The 23,038-nt window shown below is 41.1% G+C and overlaps 1 protein-coding gene across 1 annotated transcript in view; it reads left to right on the top strand.

Moving 5' to 3' along the window:
* Window positions 1-23,038, top strand: part of nfixa (nuclear factor I/Xa) — an 89,198-nt gene that overhangs the window by 41,027 nt on the left and 25,133 nt on the right. Inside the window, exons 2-6 of the mRNA XM_084318529.1 lie at window positions 3,524-3,618; window positions 8,317-8,440; window positions 9,520-9,555; window positions 22,006-22,133; window positions 22,378-22,452. Of these exons, the coding sequence (XP_084174655.1) occupies window positions 3,524-3,618; window positions 8,317-8,440; window positions 9,520-9,555; window positions 22,006-22,133; window positions 22,378-22,452 (458 nt within the window). The remainder of the gene's footprint in view (window positions 1-3,523; window positions 3,619-8,316; window positions 8,441-9,519; window positions 9,556-22,005; window positions 22,134-22,377; window positions 22,453-23,038) is intronic.

Here is a 23,038-nt window from a genome sequence, read left to right as displayed (position 1 = left end):
AACACAGACATTTACCCACATGCAAAATGGCCCATCATGATCAATTTAATCATGCTTGTCATTCTTACTATATTCCAGTTATGGAGCCATTACCAAACACAGATGTTGACCACACAAACATACGTGCAGATGTCAATTTTTACCCCTAGATTACAATGTTGTTGTTTTTTTTATTATCTTTCTGGTTTTTTGGACACACATCTCTCATTCATTTCTGATGAAAGTTCTGTGGTTGACTTCCTGCTGTCTTGTGTTATAAGGACTCCACTCCATTTTGCCTCAGGGGTTTGTTTGTTTGTTTGTTTATAAAAACCTAACCCCTTACCTTTACCCCTTACCCCAACCTAAATGTTACTGAAGACCTTGCATCTAACCCTAACCTCAACTAGAGATGACAACCTCAACTAGAGATGACAACCTCAACTAGAAATAACAACCTGAACGAGAGATAACAACCTCAACTAGAAATAACAACCTGAACGAGAGATAACAACCTCAACTAGAAATAACAACCTGAACGAGAGATAACAACCTCAACTAGAAATAACAACCTCAACTAGAGATAACAACCTCAACTAGAAATAACAACCTAGACTAGAGATGACAACCTCAACTAGAGATAACAACCTCAACTAGAGATGACAACCTCAACTAGAGATAACAACCTCAACTAGAGATGACAACCTCAACTAGAGATGACAACCTCAACTAGAGATGACAACCTCAACTAGAAATAACAACCTCAACTAGAAATAACAACCTCAACTAGAAATAACAACCCAGACTAGAGATGACAACCTCAACTAGAGATACTGTAACAACCTCAACTAGAGATAACAACCTCAACTAGAAATAACAACCTAGACTAGAGATGACAACCTCAACTAGAGATAACAACCTCAACTAGAGATGACAACCTCAACTAGAAATAACAACCTAGACTAGAGATGACAACCTCAACTAGAGATAACAACCTCAACTAGAGATGACAACCTCAACTAGAGATAACAACCTGAACTTGAGATAACAACCTAAACTAGATATAACAACCTCAACTAGAGATGACAACCTGAACTTGAGATAACAACCTAAACTAGATATAATAACCTCAACTAGAAATAACAACCTCAACTAGAGATAAGAACCTCAACTAGAAATAACAACCTCAACTAGAGACGACAACCTAGACTAGAGATGACAACCTCAACTAGAAATAACAACCTCAACTGGAGATAAGAACCTCAACTAGAGATGACAACCTCAACTAGAGATAACAACCTCAACTAGAGATAACAACCTCAACTAGAGATGACAACCTCAACTAGAGATAACAACCTAAACTAGAGATAACAACCTCAACTAGAGATAACAACCATAACAACCTCAACTATAGATGACAACCTCAACTAGAGATAACAACCTCAACTAGAGATAACAACCTCAACTAGAGATAACAACCTCAACTAGAGATGACAACCTCAACTAGAGATAACAACCTAAACTAGAGATAACAACCTCAACTAGAGATAACAACCATAACAACCTCAACTAGAGATAACAACCTCAACTAGAGATAACAACCTCAACTAAAGATAACAACCTCAACTAGAGATAACAACCTCAACTAGAGGTGACAACCTCAACTAGAGATAACAACCTCAACTAGAGATAACAACCTCAACTAGAGATAACAACCATAACAACCTCAACTAGAGATAACAACCTCAACTAGAGATAACAACCATAACAACCTCAACTAGAGATAACAACCTCAACTAGAGATAACAACCTCAACTAGAGATAACAACCTCAACTAGAGATGACAACCTCAACTAGAGATAACAACCTCAACTAGAGATAACAACCTCAACTAAGAGATAACAACCTCAACTAGAGATAACAACCTCAACTAGAGATAACAACCTCAACTAGAAATAACAACCTCAACTAGAGATAACAACCTCAACTAGAGATAACAACCTCAACTAGAGATAACAACCTCAAATAGAAATAACAACCTCAACTAGAGATAACAACCTCAACTTGAGATAACAACCTCAACTAGAGATAACAACCTCAACTAGAGATGACAACCTCAATTAGAGATACCAACCTCAACTAGAGATAACAACCTCAACTAGAGATGACAACCTCAACTAGAGATAACAACCTCAACTAGAGATAACAACCATAACAACCTCAACTAGAGATAACAACCTCAACTAGAGATAACAACCTCAACTAGAGATGACAACCTCAACTAGAGATAACAACCTCAACTAGAGATAACAACCATAACAACCTCAACTAGAGATAACAACCTCAACTAGAGATAACAACCTCAACTAGAGATGACAACCTCAATTAGAGATAACAACCTCAACTAGAGATAACAACATCAACTAGAGATGACAACCTCAATTAGAGATAACAACCTCAACTAGAGATAACAACCTCAACTAGAGATGACAACCTCAACTAGAGATAACAACCTCAACTAGAGATAACAACCATAACAACCTCAACTAGAGATAACAACCTCAACTAGAGATAACAACCTCAACTAGAGATAACAACCTCAACTAGAGATGACAACCTCAACTAGAGATGACAACCTCAATTAGAGATAACAACCTCAACTAGAGATAACAACCATAACAACCTCAACTAGAGATAACAACCTCAACTAGAGATGACAACCATAACAACCTCAACTAGAGATAACAACCTCAACTAGAGATAACAACCTAAACTAGAGATAACAACCTCAACTAGAGATAACAACCTCAACTAGAGATAACAACCTCAACTAGAAATAACAACCTCAACTAGAGATGACAACCTCAATTAGAGATAACAACCTCAATTAGAGACGACAACCTCAACTAGAGATAACAACCTCAACTAGAGATGACAACCTCAACTAGAGATAACAACCTTTGATTGATTGAAACTTTATTTAACAGATTGCAGAATGGGTACAATACAGTACGGCTCAATACAAACAACTGCTAAGAGGATGCAGACCAGAAAAATACTTTTGTCTTGTTTACATCAGGGTCCTCCATTTTCAATTCATCAGGACATGTATGACATACATGACATACAAATATACAGTACTGTTTCAGAAAAAGAGATCATAAAAAAATATATACATTCGATGGGGAAGAAAAATGTACATTGGAGGGGGTTGGGTTGGTGGGTGGGTGGGTGGGGGGAGGGGGATGGGTTTGGACATTTACCGGGCCAGTTTCTAATTGCAGCCTCCCGTAGGTGCTCTTTGAGAGCGGTTTTGAAGGACGGTTGGGATTCACATTATTTTACAGCTGTGGGTAGGGCGTTCCATATTATTACCTCAACTAGAGATAACAACCTCAACTAGAGATGACAACCTCAACTAGAGATGACAACCTCAACTAGAGATAACAACCTCAACTAGAGATGACAACCTCAACTAGAGGTGACAACCTCAACTACAGGTGACAATCTCAACTAGAGATCCCTTGAGTCCCTGATGGTACAGTATGTGTTTCTTCTCTCCAGGGCACCTGAGTTTCCAGGACTGCTTTGTCACCTCAGGGGTGTGGAACGTGGCCGAGCTCGTCAGAGTGTCACAGAGTAAGTAGCAAAACAATACAATGGATCTATCTCAGGCCATGTCCAGACTAAACCGATTTCGGTCGTATCAGGCAAAGTATTTGATCGTTTGCGCCTTTCATCCACACTGAACTGCGTTCTGGCAACCTGAAGACGCTACTTTCTGAGACCGGTTTCCAGAGTGCGTAATTCTGAAGACGCCCCCCTTGCATCACCATCTTTACAAGCTAAACGCGTCTTCTCCTGAACCGATGACGCGATAGCCCACCTCTCTCTTACCCCGCATGTGAAAACATCACAACAACAATGGCATGTACAGAGTAGTTGCGTTCGTGTTACAGAAGCTATTGAGCTTGATCAGGCTTTTACAGCTAAATGTACTGCGCCTGCACCGTCGACAACAGATTGACATCTCCCTTAATCCGCATGCAAAACCCAGCCAACAAAAAAAGAAACATTGTTGTTTATTGTTTAAAAGGATCCCCCTTAGCTGTCACCTAAGTGGCGAGCTAGTCTTCCTGGGGTCCACATAGAAAGACAACAGAAAACACAAAACATAACAACATGAGATACATATGACAATCACAATTAACAATGATAATCTAAAAACAGTAAAACATTGTAGACATCATTATCAACATCAGAATATTTTGCTCACATATTTAAGTAGTGCATTCTCAGGTGGTATTTGAAAGACACTTTACTATTCGATTTCCTTATGTTCAGTGGGCAGTTATTCCAATGATTGATGGCACGATAAACAACAGTCCTCTTTAAAGCATTTGATTTTGGACGTGGTAACATAATCTGTCCATCATCAGCTGACCTAGTAAAATAAGAATGATACATGATTCATATGTAACGGTTGTGACAACGTCACCTCAAACTTCGATGCCCCGAGTGGGAGTTGAACCCCGGTCTCCCACACCGCAGGCAGCAACACAGACCGCTATACCAAGAGGTGAATTCACTTCTAAGTAATGGGTTTATGCGTCTTTTGAGGATGTGAGAGTGAGTTTAACCCATAGCACCGCTACTCACCCCAGGGCCCTGTTTCTTGTACCTGGATAACTGAGTTAGCCGGATAACTTTAGCTGGATAACTGGGTTAGCCGGACTTTCCGATTTCATGTACCTGGATTTTCCAAATCACCATGACAACATATCCAAAAGTTTGAGCCTGGTCGAAAGCAGAGTTCAAGTTCAAGTTAGCCTGAACTATCGCCACGCCCCCGCAAAGAAGTGACAGCCCGTTTCCTGAAACTATTCCCACAGTCTACGATCTGCATTATACCATTCTGAATTACGTTTTTGTGCTCCATTCTTCCAGAGGGGGCTTTTGAAATGTAAAATAGACCCAAAATGCTGATATTAAATTCACTTTGTCCTAAATAATGCACGTTATATATACCGGTGGCGCTCGCTCGTGCGATGTACACATGATGTGGTTATTTTAATTGTAACTGGGATTAAGATGTCTGATGAGATGCGCTGTTTGACGGATTTGAGAAATTGAATGAGCCGTTGACGTCACATTAATGAATGAGGATAAAGAGATAAACTTCATTCAAAACAAAGGATATTCTAAACACGGGTCTCTCGTTCATTAATGTATAAACAATGAATTTATCCCATCTGGCCCAGTGGCCCAGCGGTAGTGCTCAAGCCTCCCAATCCAGCGACCGGGGTTCAAATCCCCGTGTTTCTAATATGATTTTTTTTAATATAATATTAATGATTATACGCCAAAGTAGCCTGGTTTTAAGTTAAAATATTATAAATCTACATGCATTGAGGATGTCATTCTTTATATAGCTCTCAACGTGCACCAAATTGAATTATTCCTATATTGCAAAAAGAAGGAAAAGACTAGGCGGGTCTTGAACCCCGGTCGTCCGTGTGAAAGTCAAAAGAAGAACCCGTTACACCACAGAGAAGATAAGTAAAAGATTGACTATACATCAATCAATGGGTAAGAGAGCCGTATCGTAATTCTGTATAACAGTTAACTAATAATTTTCGCTAGCAAGATCTCATTTGATTATTCAATCCAGCAGGCAAGTTTAAAGAAATATAATCTGATTGATTGAGGTAATGAGGGACTTAGAATTAGCCTATAGATAACGCATTTAACTTGTCGGCGAGGCGATTGAGCCGTATTGCAATCTGTCAATAAAGTCTTAAATCAATTAATCAATCAATGCCGTTGAGAATCAGGATCTCTGCCATCGATACGTGCTGGCTTTTCACCTAAAACGGCCGCGCGCATTTAGCCTGACTCGCAAGTCTGGCTTGAGTTAACGAGACTGAATCCACCTTTGTGAAACAGGAAAATCCCGGCTTCGAACATCGGGTTAACTGAAGCTGGATAATGGACATCTTGATCGACTTAGTTGAACCACGTACATGAAACAGGGCCCTGCACTTCTTGACTGTGCTTCACGTTACCATCCGTTACACTCACCCTCTCAAACTCACTCCACTCCACCCAAGGCATCCGGGTCAATCGGCACCATTGTAACGGTTGTGACAACGTCACCTCAAACTTCGATGCCCCGAGTGGGAGTTGAACCCCGGTCTCCCACACCGCGGGCAGCAACACAGACCGCTATACCAAGAGGTGAATTCACTTCTAAGTAATGGGTTTATGCGTCTTTTGAGGATGTGAGAGTGAGTTTAACCCATAGCACCGCTACTCACCCCAGCACTTCTTGACTGCGCTTCACGTTACCATCCGTTACACTCACCCTCTCAAACTCACTCCACTCCACCCAAGGCATCCGGGTCAATCGGCACCATTGTAACGGTTGTGACAACGTCACCTCAATCTTCGATGCCCCGAGTGGGAGTCGAACCCCGGTCTCCCACACCTCAGGCAGCAACACAGACCGCTATACCAAGAGGTGAATTCACTTCTAAGTAATGGGTTTATGCGTCTTTTGAGGATGTGAGAGTGAGTTTAACCCATAGCACCGCTACTCACCACAGCCCATCTTGACTGCGCTTCACGATATTGTGACAACGTCACCTCAAACTTCGATGCCCCGAGGGAGATTCGAACACGGGTCTGCCACGCCGCGTGCAACAACACAGACCGCTATACCAAGAGGTGAATTCACTTCTTTGTACCGTGTCTATGCGTCTTTTGAGGATGTGAGAGTGAGTTTAACCCATAGCACTGCTACTCTCCCCAGCCCTTCGTGACTGTGCTTCATGATACCATCCTGGCACCGCTACTCACCCCAGCCCTTCTTGACTGTGCTTCACGATACCATCCGTTACACATATATGTCTTATATGTCCAGATATGTCCTGGCTAGAAGTGTTTATTAAACACCGGGAGCTATTATTAAATAACAATGGTATGTACAGAGTAGTTGTGTTCGTGTTACAGAAGCTATTGAGCTTGATCGGGATGATGCAACTGTGTGTGATGCAATACACGATACTAGCGTCACATAGCTGGCCTTTTTCTGAAAACCCATGTAGTAGCCAAGCACATATTGTTCCATAGCATATGCCTTCAGTTGATTATGACAAATGCTCTCTTACCTTGACGATTAAAAAGCCTCCATAATTTAGTAAATAGTATTCCCATGGCTGGTGTTGAGCTGCAGCCAGCTAGCATTGATGCTATCCAATGCTATCAACATTAGCTAAATAGCTAACCAACTAAATACAATAGACAGTGGTATCCTGAGATAACGTTAAATACAGACAACGTTTGCTAGTCGAAAGGACTGGACACAGGTACAAGTTAAACATCAATCAATTACTTTAATACAACACAGGTAGTTTGAGCCGCGGTCTCTCTCTATCTCTCTCTCTCTCTCTCTCTCTCCACTCCCGAACGTACGTTGCGCCGCGGTGTGTGTCTCTGGAAACTAGGTCAGCTCAAAAGCATGCAGCAAAAACAACGACAACACTTCCGATCGGGGGTTTTCAAAACAAAAGAGCGGCGTCTAAAACAGGAAAGAAATTTATTTTGTAAATTTGTGGCACGCACTTATTATCTTGAGACGTTTTTTGTTTTTACGGAAACCTTTTTTTAAATGAAAACGAAACGAAAACGAAAAAGATCTAAATCGTTTTAGTCTGGACAAGGTCTCGAGCCCTGCTCTCTTTTCTTGATCATCCAATCACAACTATCACAACAGTTGTGATTGGAGAATCAATAAAAGAGGGCGTGGTTTGAGGAAGGTCACGGTCTGTGGTATCACTGTAAACCATTCCTGTGTATATTTACAGTAACTTGCTGACAGAGAAGTTGCCAGGAATTTAGAGTGCATTTTGACTTGCATACTACTGTAGTTGTACTTTTTACTGCACATTTGGTAAATTTCTACTGTATTTTATGGTTATTGTATTGTACAGCAATATATCTGGCCACTACTATAATATTACTTAATTAATAATTATTGTATTAATATGTGGCATATTTATACAGACACATTTATCCACTCAAAATACTCTGTACATTCTATATTAACAGGTTGACTCAATGGAAGCTCATTCCACTCCTCTCAGTGTCCAGTGGAGAAAATATATGTGATGATATGCATCACTGCCTTGTTGTAATCTCTCTCTCTCTCTCTCTCTCTCTCTCTCTCTCTCTCTCTCTCTCTCTCTCTCTCTCTCTCTCTCTCTCTCTCTCTCTCTCTCTCTCTCTCTCTCTCTCTCTCTCTCTCTCTCTCTCTCTCTCTCACACACACACACACAGCTCCGGTGGCCACGGCATCAGGTCCCAATTTCTCATTGGCTGACCTGGACAGCAGTCCTGGCTACTACAACATCAACCAGGTGGCACTGGGGCGACGTTCCCTAGCTTCCCCCCCTTCCACCAGGTAGGCCTAACAATGGTTCCACCATCACCAGAGTTCCCAGTAGCAGATAAAACAGAATCTCCACACTGGGCGAGTTCATAATAACCCTGCCTCTTGTTTTTCTCCAACTGATGCAACTGTGAAATAGGTTGTCAAACTAACTTTGTTCCACTTTGCTATTGCCAAACTCCACCCATTTAGGACTGATGACATCAGCCAACCCCCCCCCCCCCCCCCCCCCCCCAGCTAAATCATTAAATTAAGCTATCAGATATGTCACATGTCATATGTCAGAGGTCATCATAGTACAGGGGTTCTCAAAGTTTTGATGACTGAGGGCCAATTTAGGGACCAAACATTGTATCGAGGGCTGCCCAAGAAAAACATTCAATCACGCAAGAAATTGCAATGATTGAAAATTTTTAAATTGCTAGCTAATGTGCCTGCAATGATGACATAATCTGTCTTGCGAGTAGACTAGTCGCCATTCAATCAGTAGCCTAGCAAGCTTTCAACAAGCTGTCATTCCTAACTTGACAGCTTAGCCCAGGGGGGGTGCAGTTTTACTTAAAAGCAAAGTACTGTGTGTGATGTTGTACTGTATTTCGGTTTAAAACTGTATTGGATCCAGACCAAATATAACACATGCATGACACCTTAACACATCATCGCTGGCCGCCAGAAAGGTTTACGAGGGCCGCCTCTGGCCCCAGGGCCCCACTTTGAGAGTGGCTGAGCTACAGTAGTATGACCTAGTGTGACCTACCTGGGTATTTTTGACTGGTCCTTGTGGAGTTTGAAAGACAGTTGGAAATACATCTACCAATGTAAGAATCATTTTAGTGACTGATAACTCCCTAACTCTGCTGACAGCTCTGCAGCTCTACAGGAAGTATATGTGACTTCAAGGGGATCTCCCACTAGTGGCGCAGTCCATCCCATGTCTTAGAGCCTCTCCTGTACTGTATCTCTTTGACTTTTTCTCTGTGTCTCACTCTGCCACTTTCTACTATTATGAATGTGTGATGGCTTTCTGTTTTTCTCCTGTCCTACTCCTTCTTTTTCTCTTCTCCTATTCTCTCATTCTGCTGGCACTGTAGGTCTGAGGTGGAGTTGTACGCAAACCTTCCACGGAGGTAGTTACACACACACGTTTACACACAAACACAGTCACTCTCACATACACACACACACACACACACACACACACACACACACACACACACACACACAACACACACACACACACACACACACACACACACACACATACACAGCAGCCTTTCATGGACCATATTCACACGGTGGCCATTTTGCTCTTATGTGATGCTCAGGTGCCCTGAGGGTGGAAAGGAATCCCAACCTAAGTGTTAGAGCCAGTATTTTGATTTTATAAGAAAAGCCACTTAATTGCGACGTCTGTAGTCAACGCACTATAAAGGACTACAAGCCGAGAAACAGTTTTTAACCTTTTCATAACGTACCTTTTCGTACTACATGTACCATATCGTACACGTACATACAAATCGTACAAATACCCTTTAAGTTATAAAGTTATATAAGCATTATCAAGAAAGAAAGAATACCTAAGTTGTTTGTTATTTTCTTGGAGTTTTGCCAATTTCTTTTGAATATTGTAAAGGCCTATTTTCTTTATTGCATGTGCACATGTTTGGTACTTTATTTTGAGCAAACACATCGCAACATCATCGAAACCATCGGAGGCCAAGCAACACTTCGAACTGTGAGTAATTTAAAGAAAGAAATGAGTTTGAACTGTCTGTTTAAAGCGTCTAGTGGCTTGATGGAAAGACTGATTGATTGATTGACAATGGAAGGAAGCCACGACATTGTTAAAAACTCTCAAGACGGACAAATCCATGTGGAATTAAATGGTTGCCACCATAATATAGAAGGAATTAAATACTATTGGAAATGAATCAATACGAGCGGATGTGAATCGTGAGTTTACAAATCATGGACTTCAGAGTGAATAAGGAAGGACCGCATTGACTTTCTGGATTGTGACAACGTGGATTTCTATGGAAAAAGGCTTGTGCCTCATGTTGTGGATGTTGCAATACAGTATAGTCTAATGCTGGAAGTGGAATAAATTTGCTTATGAATAAAGTGTGGAACGTAACTCAAGGAGCGCATCTTGAAAGGCTTGTTTATCTGGCTTACTGCCACGGATCCAAGCCGCGCAATAACAAAGCGCAACATTAAAATAAGGACAGCTGTTTACAAGTGGATGTTTAATGACAATAAAGCATAACAATGGCTGAAAAGGAAAATGTGGATACGAATGAAACTCCTATGGACCCAAACTTGAATGAACGTGAAGTACCTGTGGAAAATGCTGACGTCAGACCAAAAAGAACAATAAGACCTACAGAAAAGGCTTTAGAAGATAATCTTAATAAAAAAAAGGAAAACGAAATTGGGTCTCAAGAAAGAAAAATTAGATTGATTCACTCATGATTGATTATGGGAATATCAGCCAGATGCAAGGTTGTCGTGGGGTTTTTCAAATACTCCCAAAGAGTTTTCAAGAAATGCTGTCAGAGCAAGAACAAGAAAGTGATAATGTTGACTGGTATCCCCCAAAAATGTTCAAGATGTGATGAAGAAATGGTTAGCTAGCACTGCCTCTTTTGAGCATGTGCCTCCTTCTGACCATGGCTCATATGTTGCACTTATGTCAAGCCCACATAAAGCAATATCAGTGGGCATGGTGAGCAAAACATTTAAAAGTTCTAGTGGCAGCAATAAATCTTCAACAGCTTCATCAGTAAGAAGAAAAGCCAAGGCAGAGAGAGCTGCGCTTATCTCACGTTCTGCTGCCTTATCAGAGAAACACTCGCTTGAAAAACAGGAAGCTCACCTGGAAGCAATGAAAGCCAATATCAGAGCTAAAAAGGAAAGGCTTGAGCTTCAAACTGACAGCCAAAATTAAAACATTGGAAGCTTTTGAGGATGATGACTCTGATCCTGACCCTCGTGTGGGGGAGGAGCAGTATGACACTGGTCAGCCAGATGAAAATGATGATTTCCTGGATGAAGAGAACCAAGGAAAACCTGTGGAGAAGGGAAATAAAAAGAGTTTCATAGACTTCAATTCAATGAACTCAAGTCATGCAGCCCCTAGCGGTCATGTTCAAGTATTACAACCAGGGCCCACAACAAGGACAGAAGCATCAGCACAGCAGCATCACTCCATCCAAGTCAGACAAAGCTCTCGGACAGAAAGCAATGACTTTATCCAAGTAATGCAGTGACAAAACAAAATCACTGAAATGCTAATGAAGGAGCAATGCTTAACATTACTCCCATCCAGAGAAATACCCATATTTAAAGGAAATCCATTACAGTACCTTTCATTCATCAGAATGTTCGAACATACAATAGAAGATAAAACTGACAATTACAAAGACAGGCTGTTCTTTCTAGAGCAGTATACAGAAGGCCAAGTTAAAGACTTGGTAAAAAGTTGCCAATACATGGATTCTAAAAAGGGCTTTTTGGAAGCCAAAAGACTGCTCCAAGAGAACTATGGACATCAACTCATAATCGCAGCAGCTTGTTTGGACAAAATGTTGAACTGGAATGCCATCAAGAGCGAAGATAGAAAAGCACTTCATTCTTATGCTATCTTTCTTCGCGGATGTTGTAACACAATGGAAGATGTTGAGTTTTTGGATGAAATGAATAGCACATCAAACATGAGAAATGTGATCATGAAACTCCCATTGCAACTTAGGGAAAAGTGGAGAACAAATGCATATGCATACTATGAACACAATAAGAGAAGAGCAAAGTTTCCAATATTGGTCGACTTCATTGAAAAGCATGCACGCATTGTATCAGACCCCATGTTTGGAGACATACAGGATGTCATGCCAAAAAGGGATATCAAATTGTACAAATCACCCAGCAATAAGCCTGCTCATGGTTATAAGGGAAGTTGTTTTACAAGCCCACGTGTGACAAGCCCACCAGTCAATGAAGAGCAAAAACCTTTCCAAAACAGCAAGTCAAACCATAAAGGCATTTCTGTTCAGAAGCGCTGTGTATTTTGTGCAGGAGAACACACCTCTGAAACATGTAAGATGAACACAAAATCTCACAATGAAAGGATTGACTGCTTAAAAGCACAAGGAATTTGCTTTGGCTGTCTAACGAAAGGACATCTAAGCAAAGACTGTCAGAAAAGAATGAAATGTGAAGTTTGTTCAATGAAACATCCAACAATGCTGCACATCTACAAGAAAAGGATTGAACAAAAAGACAACACTGATAAATACACCAAAGCAGCTTCTGTAAGTAGTGCATTAGTCTCTTTTTATTTTATTTTATACTTATCTATTTTTGTCTAGCACAGTCTGGAGCGTAACAGAATGAAGCATTTTGTATAAAAGTATTCTGTACTTCTGTATGACAACTAATAAAGAAACTTGAACTTGAAACTTGAACTTTTAGGGCTGACCCCTATTAGTCGAATAGTCGACTAATCGATCGAAAGGAGCCGTAGTCGACTGCCAACCTCTTAGTCGAATGCAAAAAAAAAAAAAAATGGATAATCTTTTTTTTTGTTTTTTTTACATACTTTTTTTTAATCATTCTTTCTAAAAGAAAAGGCCTAGAAGCATGGCTAACGCTAATGGCACGCATACCAGAGGCTAACTGCCTAAGAAAACAGGCACAGAGGCACTGAAAGAGGATTTCACCCATCTAATGAACACACTAGACTAGACAAATATCAAGATGTATCCATCAGTGGACCAATTGCATGCTTTCGCAGAGGACAAGAAGCCTTCCGTCGACTCCTTCAGACAAAAAAATTATAAAAAAAAAAAAGTATAATATTTATTATTATTATAATTTTTTAATATATATTTTTTTTATCATTCCATTTGGCCTGTGGGGGACAGGCCAAATGGAATGATAAAAAATATATATATTAAAAAAAAATTATTTATAGTCGACTATCTGCAAATTTTGGCGTGAACCAATACAGTACCGGTACCGGTACCTGTGAATCGATACCGGTACCCAACCGTACCTTTTTTCGGTACTTTAGTCTCTAAAAATGTTATCTACCTACCTCAGTTGTGAAAAAAATTATCCAAACTTCAAATAACCACACTTTCGACCGTTTTCGGCTTGCCATTGCCCCGACTGCTTTGTTGTTGAATCAAGTCAAATCCTAGGTAAGCGTATATTGTGTGTGTGAACGTTGACATGAAAAGAAAAAACCGACAACGGTATCTCACGTGAATCGATACTCTGTAGTACCGACGTGTTTCGGTAAGTACCTTTAAAAGTACCGAATTCGGTACCCATCCCTATCTGGGACAGCCCTATTCTCTTTAACACTTTGACTGCCACTCACGGCTTTTCTCGGATTTACAATAGTTACATTGAAAGCCACTCACGAGATTTCTCTGAATTTTTTTTTTTATTTTTTTTTAGCGATCTGAAAGCATATTGCATCACGCGAGCCTACCCTAGCCTACCCAAAGGCCGCCGGCGATCAGATGTGAAAAAAGTGCCCCCTATCGTCTCCCAGATGACATCAGGGATTTTGGAATGGACTCAATGAAAATGGATGGGGAAAAAAAATTATTCCAGTCCACATTTTCCAGTCCACTGATGCAGCCGGGGTTACCAGAGTTCATTCTGGAGACTCTGAGCCGCGGCAAGCATGAGATCTACTGTATACACGTTAGATCTATACACTTATCGATTTTTTCGAATGGTGATCAGGAATTGGAATATACCAGTTGGATACCATCTGATGTCAGGTAAGGAATCTATGATATCAGTGTTAGGATAATCAGACTCGTTTTGATGAAGATATAAGCTTTTTTCTGATATGTGCTCCAGCGGTTTCACTGTAAAATCCATGAGGAAATGAAAACGGCTATTATCAGCGCGCGCCTCGAATGTGCGTGCGTGTACGTATAATATTGATCATCTAGCGTTTATTTGAAAACGATTCATAAATAGGCCAACAAATATCAACGTTCAGGAATATTCCAGTAAAAGACGATTATCACAGAATGGCCCAGAATGGGCTGTTTTTTACCTCAAAACGGGTGCTTTTCAAAATGCTCTCAAACAGAAATGAAGCAATAAAAAACCAATCTGCCTTGACAGCACTGACTGGAAAATGATTCTTTGATAAGCGACGAGCAGATTAGACACATAGCCATAATTTAAAACATAGATTAGGCGATATTAACGTTAACATTAGTGCCGATGGTGGCATTCATGCACTAAGTCGTGCGCCCCCCTGGTGGCACTGAAAGTGTTAAATGGCAGAAACCACACCGGTGGTCAACAAACCCTACCAATTATCCCAGTTCAAATAAAGTTATCAAACTCGAACCAGACTGTGCAAACGTACGCATTTTTGGATCAGGGAAGCACTGCAAGTGTTTGTACTGAAGCCCTTCAACAAGATTTGCATGCCAAAGCCAAGAGAACAAAATCCTCTTAAAAACAATGGGTCAGGAGAAAATTATTGACACTTCCTTTGTCAAAGGTCTTGAAGTGAGTTGCATCGAAGGCAATGATTTTTATCAGCTGCCTAAAGTGTACACACAAGAGGAAATGCCTGCTGGAAAAGAGCACATTCCAACTCAAGAGGCCATAAATAAATGGAAATATCTAAGAGCGATTAAGTTGCCTGAATTGGATTGTGAAATCGGGTTGCTTATAGGAACAAATGCACCAAAGCTAATGGAAAATAATAAACAGTCAAAATGGAGGACCCTTTGCTGTTAACACTTTAAGGACCAGCCACGAGTTAACTCGTGTTTCGATTCCACCCGTTGTGGACCAGAGCCACGAGTTAACTCGTGGCAAGTTGTTATTGTTTTATTCCATATTAATAACGGTCCCCGATCGACTTGCAGGATCTACCTGCATATTTGATTTCCAAAACATGCAATACCGGCCAGATCCGCTTAGGGGCGCCATCGCTCCACTGCAGTATCATTGAGGCCGAATGGGATTATTTTTTTTTTATTGTCTGTGGGCGTTTCATATGAGCCTGGATCCCAAACGAACATCCTCCATCTTTGATCACGTTACGGAACGCAGATTTCAGCCTGGAATAATGGGATTTATGATCAGCCAATGGACATATCGATCTACCAGATTCCGATGTATAATGAAATGCTGCCGGCGATCACAGGGGCTGACGGTAGGATACTATTCACCCAAATTACAGCCGGATTGGACATTGTTGTAACACGCAAGCGATCGATCAGTGAAAATGGCTACTTGAACGCACACTGTATTGCTAATCAATAATACTGATTGGCGTCCCCCGCCGCCCCCATTTCATCCATAGATGCTCTGTAATAGTCCGGATGCTAAGCAGTTTGTTTTATTTCATTCGTATATATACAACAGAAATGGCGTTTGATATAACGTGACTAGCCTTTAGCCTGATATCTAGCTCCCCAGAAAAAATACGAGACGAAAACTGCGATAAAGCTTATATTCAAGACGCTATAAAATGACAACCAACCGATGGATTTTTATTTTCTTTAAGCCATTATGAAGGCACGGTTTATGCACTCAAGTGACAATGAGAATGGACAGATAGCAATACTATAAAGTATATATATAGCTGTTAGAAAGTACATTGGTTTGTTGACAAAGCGTTGTCCTCCAGCCACATATTACACTGCAAGCCGTGGTCGTCAATGTGTTAAGACAGTCCTAGGTTGGGTTGTGAATGGACTGAACCAGGAAACCACTGAATCTGAGAATACTTCATCATGTGCTGTTGTTAATCGGATATCAGTGACAGCCATAGGTGAGCTGCTGGTGCAGCAATACAATCATGACTTTCCAGAGAAAGGTTGTGATGAGAAGAAAGAGATGTCAGTTGAAGACAAACCATTTTTAAAGATCGTGTCAGATTTAGCTCAAATCAAAGATGGACATTATCAGCTTGAACGTCCATTTAAACAGAAGAATATCATGATGCCAAACAATCGCAAACTTGCAGAGCAGAGAGCAGAATCATTAAAAAGGAAATTCAAAAGGAACAACATTTTCCAGGATGAATACATTCTTGGAGGCTGTGATAGCAAAAGGTCACGCTCAGCTATTGCCCCAAGAGCAGCTCAAACCTGAGAGTGGAAAGGTGTGGTACATACCACATCATGGGGTTCATCACCCAAAGAAGGCCAAGATTTGTGTAGTGTTCGATTGTTCTGCATCTTATAAAGGATATTCATTAAATGACAAGCTTATTCAGGGTCCCAATCTTACCAACATGCTACTTGGTGTGCTCATTCGATTCAGACAAGAGCAGATAGCATGGCTGATGTCGAGGGGATGTATCATCAGGTCAAGGTGGCGCCTGCCGATCAAGATTTTCTTCGCTTTCTTTGGTGGCCAGGAGGAGATGTCAGTTTACCTCTCACTGAGTACAGGATGACAGTACATCTATTTGGTGCCACACATCAGCAAGTTGTGCAACCTACAGTATGCTCTCACTAAAACCGCTGAAGACAACAAAGAAGATTTCTCTGCAGAAGCTGTTGACACTGTCGGAAGAAATGTCTATGTTGATGACTACTTAAAATCTGTCGCTTCTACGGATCAAGCTGTGAAGTTATGTGAAGAACTCAAGGATCTTTGTGCAATGGGAGTTTTTAATCTGACAAAGTGGTCAAGCAACAGTAAAACTGTGTTGGCCTCCATCCTAAAGAGTGAAAAACCCAAAGAGGTAAAAAACCTGGACTTAGAGACCCAAGACAGTCTTCCAATAGAAGGAGCCCTAGGGATACAGTAGCATGTGGAGGAAGATGTGTTCAAGTTTCAAGTCTGCTTAAAATCTCAACCAGCCACAAGGAGAGGCATCCTTTCAACAGTCTGCTCTGTGTATGACCCACTTGGATTTCTTTCACCATTTATCTTCACTGCAAAGCACGTACTACAAGAGTTGTGCAAACTCAATTGTGGGTGGGACGAAGAAATCCCGGAGAAAACCCTCATGGGATTAAAGCAGATAGAAAACTTCAAGATTGATCGATGTATCAAACCAAAGAATTATGGACAAATGAAATCTGCACAATTGCACCATTTCAGTGATGCAAGTGAGATTGGATACAGTGTTGTCACCTACCTTAAGATAAAAAATGAAGATGAAGACGTTCACATATCCTTCATGTCAGGAAAGTCACGTGTCGTGCCTCTGAAAAAGGTCACTGTCCCAAGATTGGAGCTCACAGCAGCAGTACTGGCAGTACGCATGGACAAGATTATCAGAACCGAGCTGCAAATCCCATTATGCAAATCTGTCTTCTGGACTGACAGTACATCTGTTCTGAGATACATCATGAATAAAACGCTAAGGTTTCAGACATTTGTAGCCAACAGAACAAGTCTGATAAGAGAAGCAACAGCAACATCACAGTGGAAATACATCAACACTAAACTGAATCCAGCAGATTATGCATCTCGGGGATTGGCAGAAGAATCATTCTTGAAATGTGAGACTTGGATAAATGGTCCATTGTTTCTGAAAAAACCTGAGGACGAATGGCCTGAGTTTCCGGACGCACTTAAACTGGTCAATGACAGCTATCCTGATGATCCAGAGGTAAAGAAGGAAGAATTCAATGTGAACCCAACCATTGCAACTGACCTAAATGGCACAAGCAAGCTAGTGCATCACTACTCTGATTGGAGGAAACTGAAAAGAGCAGTTGCATGGTTCCTTCAAGTAAAACACCTCTTGCTGCTTTTAAGTAAGAAGAGGAAGGAAGTACTTACTTCTACTCAAGCACAAGAACCAAATCGATACTGAAACAACAGTGTTGTGTTTCTGTCAAAAACAGTCTTTTTCAGAGGAAGTGGAAACTTTGAAAAGGGGAAAACAAAGGAAGTAGTACACTGTATAAATTGGATCCAGTGTACGAGACTGAACTGGTAAAGGTTGGAGGAAGGCTAAATACAATGGCAATGCCTGAGGAAGCAAAGCACCCAACCATTCTTGGAAAACACCACCATGTCTCTAAAACCATACTTTGAGATATTCATCAAGTTGGTCACAGTGGAAGGAATCATATGTTATCCAGATTAAGACAAAAATACTGGATACCATGTGCCAATGCATTAGCCAGAAAAATAATATCTGAATGTACTGTGTGCAGACGCATGCATGGAAATGCAGGAGAACAAAAAATATCAGATCTGCCAGAAGACAGAATTACACCAGACCTACCACCATTCACATATGTTGGAATGGATTACTTTGGCCCACTGGAAGTGAAAAGAGGACGAAGCATTGTGAAATTATATGGAGTTCTCTTTACCTGTCTAACAACCAGAGTGGTGCACTTGGAAGTAGCTCATTCATTAGATACAGATTAATGCATTAATGCCTGCAAACGTTTCATCAGCAGAAGAGGACAAGTATTGGAGATGAGGTCAGACAATGGGACTAATTTTGTTGCCACTGAAAGAGAGCTGAATAATCTATAAAATAGTGGAATCTGAGCAAAATAGAACAAGCCCTCCAGCAAAAAGATGTGAAATGGACCTTCAATCCTCTTTATGGAGCATATCATGGCGGAGTATGGGAAAGACTAATCCGGCTTGTAAAGAAAATTCTGCTACCCATCACAAAACAACAAACACTTGATGACGAAAGCCTTTCAACAGTTCTGTGTGAAGTTGAAGGAATTCTCAACAGCCAACCAATAACTACAGTGTCAAATGATCCCAATGACTTGGAACCTCTCACACCAAACCATTTGCTGCAGCTCAAGGTCAAACCTTTGTTGCCCCCAGGCTTATTCCATCAGCAAGATACATACTCAAGACACCGCTGGCGACAAGTGCAGTACATAGCCAATTTGTTTTGGACCAGATGGATCAAAGAATATCTACCACTTTTGCAAGAAAGACAGCAATGGAATCGCATTAAAAGGAACTTCATACCTGAAAACATTGTATTAATTATGGATTCAAATGCACCTCGTGGATCCTGGTTAATGGCAAGAGTTATGGAGACGCGTCCTGGATCTGGAGGACTGATTCGGAGTGTTCTTCTCAGACAAAAACCAACACGCTGGAAAGACCAATAAGCAAAATATGCCTACTGGTGCCCGCCTTAGAATAAGGAAATAACTGAACATGGATGGACAATTAAGACACCCTGTCTATCTCAAATGGAATATGAAGACTGACTTTGTGAGACTGAATTTTTGTTTATTGTTATTAAAGATGCCCATAACAATAGGGCCGGTATGTTAGATCCAGTATTTTGATTTTATAAGAAAAGCCACTTAATTGTGACGTCTGTAGTCAATGCACTATAAAGGACTACAAATACCACAGCGCAGGTGTAAAGCCGCAGTGAAGGCAACTTGTTGAGAGACGCGGTCGAGAAACAGTTTTTAACCTTTTCATAACGTACCTTTTCGTACTACACGTACCGTATCGTACCCGTACACGTACATACAAATCGTACAAATACCCTTTACGTTATAAAGTTATATAAGCATTATCAAGAAAGAAAGAATACCTAAGTTGTTTGTTATTTTCTTGGAGTTTTGCCTATTTCTTTTGAATATTGTAAAGGCCTATTTTCTTTGTTGCATGTGCAAATGTTTGGTACTTTATTTTGAGCAAACACATCGCAACATCGTCGAAACCATCGGCGGCCAAGCAACACTTTGAACTGTGAGTAATTTAACGAAAGAAGTGAGTTAGAACTGTCTGTTTAAAGCGTCTAGTGGCTTGATGGAAAGACTGATTGATTGATTGATTGATTGATTGACAATGGAAGGAAGCCACGACACTAAGCATAACATAAGAACAAAATGGCCACCATGTGAATAGTCAGTGGTTTACCTGTCTTTGCTTTCTAACTTCTCTCTGTTTCTCCTGTCTTCATTCTCAGTGTGTACATGCTACTGCTTTATGTTGTGTCAGTCCATGACTTCTATAACATGCTGATGACAAGCCTGTCAGCCACTAGCCGAGTAGTGAAATGCAATTCAGACTAGAACATCAACATTTTGCCCGCTGGAGGTGTCTGTGCTTCCAGCAGAGGCCGGGGGAGACAGCTGGTGGAGCCTATGTGCACGTCTCCAAAAATGTAACTGTTCACAGGGCGGCACCGCAAGCACTGTGATCTGCCCGTCTGCCTTGTGCCGCACATTTCTGTATCTACCTTATGACAGCGTTGTTCTCCGGGTGAAAGGAGAATTTGCAACGGAGGCCCACAGACGTGTACATTCAAAAAGATTGTGAGACTCCACAAAATTCATTACGAGAGACACCCCAGAATATCAGCTTGGACACAAGAGAAGAGACGCAGCAACATGGGAAACAAACCTCTGTTGTTCCCTCTCCTGGCTCTCTCCCCGTATGAAACACAAGGACACAGGTTACAATGACAATGATGACATGGAGGTAATAAAGTCACGCTCTGACCACTCCTCTTTGTTGTGCCCATGTTTCCAGTGTCCACGCTCACTGAACTGGGAACGATCGCACCCCGGGAGCCACCACCGACAAAATACCAGTGTTAATACTGCTTCAAACAGTTCCACAGTAATACTGGAAGTTATACCACAGTAATACTGGAAGTAGCCTTTAAAGCGGCACTGTGTGTTTTTACTTGTAGATCATTCATTTGAGATGTCTTAGCATTATTATCTAAGAAGAAGAGGAAGATGAAGAAGAAGACAAGACAAAGAAGAAAAATAATAAAAAGAAGAGCTGCATTTCTATAACACTTTTCTAGTACAAGTACTACTTAAAGAGCTTTGCAATGGAATTACTATGTCTTCACTTCACAATATAAGCATATAGAATTATAAATATAAGCCTATAAGATACTTGTTTGTATAGTCAATATATATTGGAAACTAAGTTCTAGCCCCTGCACATTGACTCTAGGTATCTTCCTGGCTTCCAACAGTGTTCCAGGGATGCAGGGATTGCAGGGATTGCTTATTCAGTTATGAAAATACACCATATAAATGATTTCATTTATTGATTGATTGATTGATTGATTGATTGATTGATTTATTGATTGATTGATTGATTGATTGATTTATTGATTGATTGATTGATTGATTGATTGATTGATTGATTGATTGAAAACTGTATTAACAGATTGCAGAATGGGTACAATACAGTACGGCTCAATACACACAATTGTTAAGGGGATGCAGACCAGAGAAAGACTTTCGTCTTGTTTACATCAGGGTCCCCCATTTTCAATTCATCATTACTAGTATTTCTTTTAGGTTCAAATGCCCTTCCCAAAATGGCACAGTGCAGTTTAAACTTTTAAGATATGGTTTTATTACCTGGAAGGGCATTTGTCCTGGATATTTACAATATGCCTGTTCTGACTAGTCAGAAAATGTAACTTACCCTCCTTGTACTTTTCCTCCCCTCCCCCTCCCCCTCCCCCTCCCCTGCATCCCTTCCTCCTTCTCTCCTCTTACTCCACCCATTCACCTCATCTCCCCCTCTTCCTTCCTCACTACTCACTTCCTCACGCATTCCCTACCCTCTACCCCCCACCCCTCTCTCAGCTCCACTAAGAGGAAGTCGCTAGACGACAGCGAGCTGGAGAGCCCCACGGACGACGTCTTCTACCCAGGACGTTCGCCCGCCGCAGGCTCCTCCCAGTCCAGCGGCTGGGCAAGCGACATGGATGCAGGTACCTGTCACTCCCCTCAAAACCACCCGAAACCTCCAACCCGACCCATACCCACCCCACCTCTCATGACACCTCAACATCCTTTAACCTGACCCCCTCACTCTTCATCCTACCTATACCTTTACAACCTCACAACCACTACCTCCATCATAAACAAATGCACATTCAATCTCACTCTTTTAACTCTTCTCATCTCTCTCTCTCTCTCTCTTTCATTGTTAACAATACCCTTCTCCACTTTCAGTGCAGCACCATTTGGCGAGTGTGCAGGAGAGGAAGATAAAGCATGAAAACGATGGCGTGCAGTTTCCTTACCATGGTTAGAACAACATTATATACTGTATATATATATATATTCACTGTTTATCCACCTGTATACAGCTCAACCATTACCCTATCAATATATCTGACATGTATGTCTGTATATTTGAGGCTAGCGTGGCCCAAAGTACAGCTCTGATTATATGATATGATGATACATTTTAAATCATGTAATGTTTTTGGAGATTCAGCTGTTGTTGTTGTTCTTATCAGATTGATGTTTTTCCTACTGATAGAGACGGTATTTATTATCTCTTCTTATTTGACGTCACATTTCTCATGAGGAAGCATGACAGGATTGTCGAAGATTCAAACTAATTTGGTCTTAGTTCTTTACGTGATTTTGTAGGCCTCATATACATACAGTTCACTCGGGCGCCCTCGTCTATCTTTCTGAAGACATGTCAGGGACCCCACGGGCACATGTACTGACAGATGTCACCTAGTTTACATTGATAACACCACATGTATATTCACATGCTGTTCCCATTCTGCTTCTCACACACACACACACACACATAGACACACATAGACACACATGCACACACGCACGCAAGCGCACGCACACACACACACACAGACAC

Source organism: Notolepis coatsorum (genome assembly GCF_963971535.1).
Source record: "Notolepis coatsorum genome assembly, chromosome: 7".
NCBI classification, from domain to species: domain Eukaryota; kingdom Metazoa; phylum Chordata; class Actinopteri; order Aulopiformes; family Paralepididae; genus Notolepis; species Notolepis coatsorum.
This window is presented reverse-complemented; position numbering and strand designations above follow the sequence as displayed.